This window comes from Taurulus bubalis, assembly GCF_910589615.1.
Source record: "Taurulus bubalis genome assembly, chromosome: 12".
NCBI classification, from domain to species: Eukaryota; Metazoa; Chordata; class Actinopteri; order Perciformes; family Cottidae; genus Taurulus; species Taurulus bubalis.
The window spans coordinates 17,151,660-17,158,754 of record NC_136600.1 but is presented as its reverse complement, the minus strand read 5'-3'; the positions used below and the strand labels follow the sequence as shown (position 1 = coordinate 17,158,754).

Sequence of the window (7,095 nt, the reverse complement as noted above, 5' to 3'; positions counted from 1 at the left end):
TGGCAGTTTGCTGAAACAGGAATCTTGATGGTTGTACTAGTTGCAGCAACACATCCTTATTGGCTGTGATGGAAACACATTCTTCAACACAAGTGTCATTGGTTGGCATTTGGCCTTTTAAGGGATGTTGTTGACTACAGTGCACACTGACATGGTCCTAATTCCCCTTTGGCTGAGGCGGGGCTCCATGTATCCTCACTGGCTATGCCGCCATGTAGTTAAGAGGAAAAGAATGAATGAGCTTGGATCGTCATTGCACTGCAGAGACTTTGGGCTTGAGGCTGATGAATGCTCGGTAAGCCCAATCACAGAAGAGCTTGAAGTGTTGAAGGAGCTCATGGCTGGACTGCAGGACATCAAACTGATAGGGGAGGTGAGGGGGGAGGGAGGGCGTCGCCTGAGTCAGCCTTGGTGCTTCAACTCTCAGCATCTGTAGCGGAAATGACAGGCAGACAAACAAATTAGAAAACAAATGTATTTATTTATGCTAAATCCGTAATGGATAAACATCAAATTAAACATGGAAGTCGCCTGATAATCAAATGGGGATACTCTGCTCTTTACCTGACGGTGCAGCAGATTGATGAGAGCTTTCATTTCTCTGATCATCTCCACCAGCTTGGGCAGTGCCGGGTGGTGGTGCTTCTTTGAGACCTTGTTCAGCCACTCAAAGTGGTGCTCATACAGCTTCAGGTCAGCGTGCAGCTGTGAGAGTGTGGGCTTCAGCTGGAAACAGCACAGACACACTTAGAGACTTAGCACGGGTGTGGCAAGATGTGACTGTGTGTATAGCAACAAGACAAGCCCCTCTACCCCCACAAGCACGCACACACACACGCACAGAGTCACACACACACATACAGAATACAAATATCAGAGCATTACCTCAAGATTGTTGAGGTCATTGGCTGATCTGTTGCTCATTTCTGGCAGAGACCTGAACCTGTGGGGCTCCACATCTGAGTCAAATGCGTGCTCCCTCTGAAAAAGAAAAGAAGACGCAAAGAAGCCAGTTAGTAATTTGCATCAGTGCAATTTAATTTTTTATTTAAGTCACGGCAACATGAGGAAAGAATTAGTCTAGCACCTCCATCGGATGACTGTTTTCTGTGCTTAGAGACAGTAGCTCTCACTGAGGGGAGTGTGGTTGATCGGGTCAGTGTGAGTTCACCCACATTCAGCCTCCCCAAATGTCAACAATAAGAGCAAATGACCTGAACCCACAGGATGTTTTCTACAGGGAGCGAGGATAACAACATATGCAATGACTAAGAAAGCTCCAAGTGGGACAGACAACACAGAACTGTAGGGAAACTCCAGGGTCACAGCTATAAAAAGAGGGAATGACGCAGTACCGCTGCCCAGCTAGAGTTGTGTTATAAACTACATCCAGACAGCGGATGTAGTTCCCATTGTGGCCACAAGAGGGGGATAAACAACCTGACTGCAGGTTCATAGAGTTCTCCTTTACAACAGCAGCTGTGCTGTTTATTAGTAGTATTAAAGATGTATGCCTGATTCAGTAATGAATGGGGATAAATGGAGATGACTGATGTGGCATGCGTCATTTCCAATCAGGAGAGGAACATAACAACAGTAGGAAGATTAGTGCTGAGAATTGTTTTGTGTAAACAGGTTGTGTGCTTAATGCTTCCTTAACCTGTTATTCAGTGTTTTCCCTGTCCTACTGTTTGCCTCCAGTTGTTTGTGTTGACGTTTTTAGTGATGAATGTACCGCATTGTCTCGCATGTCTCTCCATCAGCCTTTCGTAAGAGCTCACTTGTTTGTGGTCCAATGTTTTGTCTCTGTTGCTTTTGTCCACTTCCATCCCTTGCTTCCCTACCCTCTCCTCTCTCTCCCCCTCATGTGTCTATTACCAGGTGCACAAGTACATGCAACGTCTCGTGCACATGTGCATGCATGCACACACATACACCACTGGCTTGTCATCTAGTTAGCTCTCTGATCTCTTCATCTCTTGTGGTTTTTGTTCCATCTTTCTCAGCCTTTAATTCTCCCTCTTATTCTCCCTTTCTTGCTCTCTCCATCACAGATCATGACCTCACCCGACAGAACCCGCGCATCCAACCTTTTTCTTCTTGAATGCAAATACTGGAATGTGATAAATCTTTTAGATTATTATCAAGTCACTTTGCTGTGGCGACTGGAAGCAAAACACTAAACACCGCACCGACACAACCATGACTATTTACAGAACCCTCTACGTACACACACACACACACACACACACACACACACACACACACACACACACACACACAGCCACAAAAATGCATACACAAATGCATGCACACATACAGCACCCATACTGAATGCATGCAAATACACACACACACACACACACACACACACACACACACACACTACACACACACACGCACACGCACACACACACACACACACACACACACACACACACACAGAGTTGCGTCAGAAAACTTATATAGACTTATGTGTGGACACACAAATTTTTCTCTCCTAAAGCATCAGTTTCATAACTTTTTTGCAGGGACTTTCCATGGATTCCCGTTCTATTTATCTTTCCAAACTTTCTCCTCTCTTTAGTGGAATTCCACACAATAAGGAATAATCTTCCATGTCACTGAACACTGTCTTCTACTGTCCCCATCACTCTTTGATAATCACATCTGGACCCCAGGTCACAGAGTTCTGCTACACAATGGCCTGTAACATTGTTTTAAAGTAACAAGCACACACACACACACACACACACACACACACACACACACACACACACACACACACACACACACACACACACACACACACACACACTCACACACACACACACACACACACACACACTTTCAGAACAATATCTACTGGCCAAGACTAGAGAGAGTATGTGGCTATTTTTGATGTTATCCCCCTGAGCAAAAGAGTTGAAAGATTTGCATAATGCAAAAATATAATCTAGATCAGCCATGTGTAACTGAAGATCCACAGATATGAACCCGCTTTCTTTTCACCTGTTAAAACGTTGATACACAATCACCAGTTGAAGCCAAATCTTGGCCCAGTTCTCAAATCTGATTTTCCTACATATTTGACTGTCAACAAATAAAAATTTGGAGCCAGCGTTGTCAGTACGGTGCACATTTCATTAGAGAAAAAAAACTCCTTCAACTCCATCCTCACTTCCAGTCTAGCTGCAGAACATAAACATGTTTCTATGTAAACAGGCCAGTGATATACTTTGCTGTCATTTCACAGATGGTATGCTGAGCTTAGAAGATGGAGGCAGGTGTTGATATGTAGTTCTAAATTAGTTTTAATGGGTGAACTGATTCCTAGAACTTTAATGTTTTGTTTCTCTAGCCCTTTGACTACATCATGTCACAACAACATCTACAGCTCACTGTGCCAGTGCAGCCATTTACCTTTTAAAATGTATGTTTATTCTAATTCATTCTATATATTCTATTGATTTCATTGCACCTTCACTGGCCTGGTCCCAGATCGTACTGCCACTGGTCAGGTGAGCAGGCAGACTGGGAGGTTGCTGAGTCAGACCTCTCCTCCAGTCCAGTGTGGATTAAAAGTGAGATCACTCGTTCAAATCTCCCCAGAGGCTTTTTGCTGCCCTAATCTAAGCATGCAGCCAGTCTGTCACCAATGAAAGCAGCTTAAATCAAACTGAGGCCCTGAGCACACCTAGTGTAGTTTGTGCAGGGTGCAAAGTTAGTGATGTTACCCACACTGAAAGGTAACATTAACACCTCAATCGAATTAGGCAAAGATCAATCAAGACAGGTTGTGCATCCTCTTCCACCCTCACGCTAACAATTCCATCAGCCTCATTAGCCTCCCCTCCAATTAATAGCTGTGATTGGGAATCACAATGACGACATCTTCACCTACCAGCAGTTCTTGGGTGAGCTTCATTAGATTTTTGGTCTGATTGGACAGCTTGTCCATGTCAGTTGGCCGCCGCTGTGGTACCGGAGAGCCAGTCGTGAACACGGGCAGCTGAGCCAATAGCAGCGAGATGAGGAGCGACGAGGAGGAGTCGAGCAACACTGCAGGGGGAGAACAAAACGGAAGCAATTAGTGGAGAGGCGCTGTCATCTCGCTATAATGATAATGACCTCAGGCCACGGCTGTCAGCTCCAGGGAAGATACTGCACCATAATATAAACAATAGCTCCAGACTTGGCAGAGGGATCCTCAAGAGCTTCAGTGTCAGAGTCATGTTTACACAGACTGAACGCAAATCATTAAATTATTAAAAACGCCGGGCTTTGACACTGAATATCACAATCACACCTTTACCATAAGCAACTGCAATGAATGCTGCTGATTGTCACACCTGCAACTGGATAGGTACGTGAGTTGGTGGTATAAATTATATAGACCGAGCCAAGGCAACTCTCTAACAGTAAGCTCATTCATTCTTTTTCCTTTCAAGTTCAAATACAAGGTAGACTAAGTATTAAAAGGGAACCACAGTGGTGTTGAAATGATGAATGCTTGATAATTACAGGTGAACCACAAGAATCACAGCCAAAATAACACTGCAGGAACATCTCCATGACCTAGTATAACTTTTACAGTTTAGGGATCGCCAGAGAATAAAGTTGTCCATCCTGAATGTCAAGTAATTTGTGAGTTAGTTGTTTAGAATATAATCGGACTAAATAATCACATTTGTCCTGTAAGAAAGCCTATAAGAACGAGAAAATATCTGGTAATAGTCACATTAACATTTATAAATAGTATAAAGCTGTACAAAGAAACCACAATAAAGAAATTCGAAAAAACACACTCATACAAACACTTACATTTCATATTGGGTTCGGATCCAAGGGATAGGTAAACCAGCAAACAAACGGTAGATAAATAAATAAATAGAAAATTAATAAATAAATTGAACTCCGGAAATTGTCACGTGCTCCGGTTTCTTCTTCGCACTCTTCAGTCAGTGAGGAGGAAAGTTGTCAGGACGAGAGAGGATGAATGAGAGAGCAGAGTGATGACTGAATCACTCAGAGAGAAAAGGAAGGTAAAAAGAATCAAACTTTCTGTCTTTGGTAAAGTTTGAGATGAGTCCCTGTAGTCTTTATGGAGTGCTGAAGGCAGAGAGACACTTGGACAGTTTGGAGAGAGAGAGAGGCAACAGAAATGCAGAGAGAGGGATGCGAGTGTGGTAAGTCCAATTTTTGCGCGCAGTGAAGTGTTTAGGCTTGTTTAAAACTTCCTTTATAAAGACGTCGGGCCTATGACACATCGCGCAGTGACTCACTTCATTCATAAAAACACACACACACACACACACAGACACACACACACACACACACACACACACACACACACACACACACACACACACACACACACACACATAGACACACGCGTGCGCTCTCTCTCTCTCTCTCTCTCTCTCTTTCCTCCTCCCCTCCCTGCTCCCTGTCTCCCTTTGCGAAACTTAAAAAAAATGTTCCGTTGTTTTTTTTTTTTTTCTGTTTTTTTTATTTCCTATCACTTTCTCCCGTCCTGTCCTGTCCCTATCTCCAGCACTTCCTCTGTCGCATCCCGCTACCTGCGCCAATCAGTCCCATCTACCTCTTTTTATCTTTCCATCTCCAAATCTCTTCCCCCCTCTCTCTCTCTCTCTCTCTCTCTCTCTCTCTCTCTCTCTCTCTCTCTCTCTCTCTCTCTCTTTCTCTGTCTGTCTGTCTGTCTGTCTGTCTGTCTGTCTGTCTCTCTATCACATCAGACTTTAAAAAGCCCATTGTGTTCATGTGTATCAGTGTATCTTATGTAACCATGTATCTTTTTTCTTGTGGTGATATGTGTTGTATTCAAGGGTGACATGTCACAGAAAGTGTGTTCTCGCCTGTGTTATTTAATTTATGGCAGCGCTCTTTTGGGCTACACATGCCACATTCCCTGTATCATAGCTAATACGCACAGCAAACACCTTTTCTCTCCCATATTTCTCTCCCTCCTTTTCTCACCCTTTGCTCTTTTTTTCAGAGCCCCTCCTGAGACAGCAGCCTGTTATTTCCACTGCCCCCCCACCCACCTCCTCTTTTTTTCGCTCCTTCTCTCCCTCTCCAGGGTGAAGGAAAGAGTGAGGAGTGAGAGACGGATAGGAGCAGGAGAGAGGTGTTGTCCAGACCAGAAGGGGCCTCTGAAAGTGTTGCATAGAAACAGTGAGCGGACACACACACACTAATATATATATACACACCACAGGACATTAACACAGACACACACGCTTGAGGGGTGGGAGGTGGTTGGTGGGGTCAACACACCACACACACACACACACACACACACACACACACACACACACACACACACACACACACACACACACACACACACACACACATACACACACACAAAACATGCACTTGGATGCAATCACACGACATACGCTGTGTCATATAAAAAACATGCTGCTTAAATAAAACAAAACAAAAAAGACCCATTTGAAACATGCACTGTACACACATTAACATGATTTCTCACAAAAACTCTCTCTCTCACACACACACACACACACACACACACGCAGTAGAGTGGGGCAGCCTGGAAACAGTCAGTCAGGTGCAGTAAAGCGTGGCCTACTGTTGCAAAGGGCAAAAATGTGTTTCCTGGCATCACAAGGGGACAGTTGATGCATCATACTGTACATATACTGTAAATCAAAAGGAAGTCAATAGGTGCGTTTCCATCCACCAGTGAAAACGCTGAAGAATTTTGACAGACAAAAATATCAGATCTCTGTGGAACGATAAGGAGAATGTTACCTTCCTCAAATTAATAAAAAAACAAAACATAAATGCTCATATTTAAAATGTTGTTCCCCCACCATTTTAAGTTTGACTGGCCTTTTATTGTGTCATCTCATTGCACCCTCAGAATCAGCGTTAATCTGACACCTGACATCTGAATTCAGCACCAAGTGCTGCTTATCTCAATGAACCAACCTGTAATATTCGCCCAACAGTGGAAGATGGAAATGTGCCTTTTTTTTCTGACAATGTGCGTAACATTTGGATGGAAAACTGACTACATACCAGGTTGCAACCTTTGGGTCTTAG

General features: G+C 43.7%; 1 protein-coding gene across 1 annotated transcript; it reads right to left on the bottom strand.

The window, feature by feature from the left end:
* Positions 1-250: 250 nt before the first annotated feature.
* Positions 251-4,075, bottom strand: il11a (interleukin 11a; the record flags this gene model as incomplete). The annotated part of the gene is made up of 4 exons (XM_079227283.1): positions 251-430; positions 565-726; positions 886-981; positions 3,905-4,075. Coding segments are annotated over 4 exons (609 nt in total), but the record flags the coding sequence as incomplete, so codon positions are not given.
* Between the last annotated feature and the right edge of the window lie 3,020 nt (positions 4,076-7,095).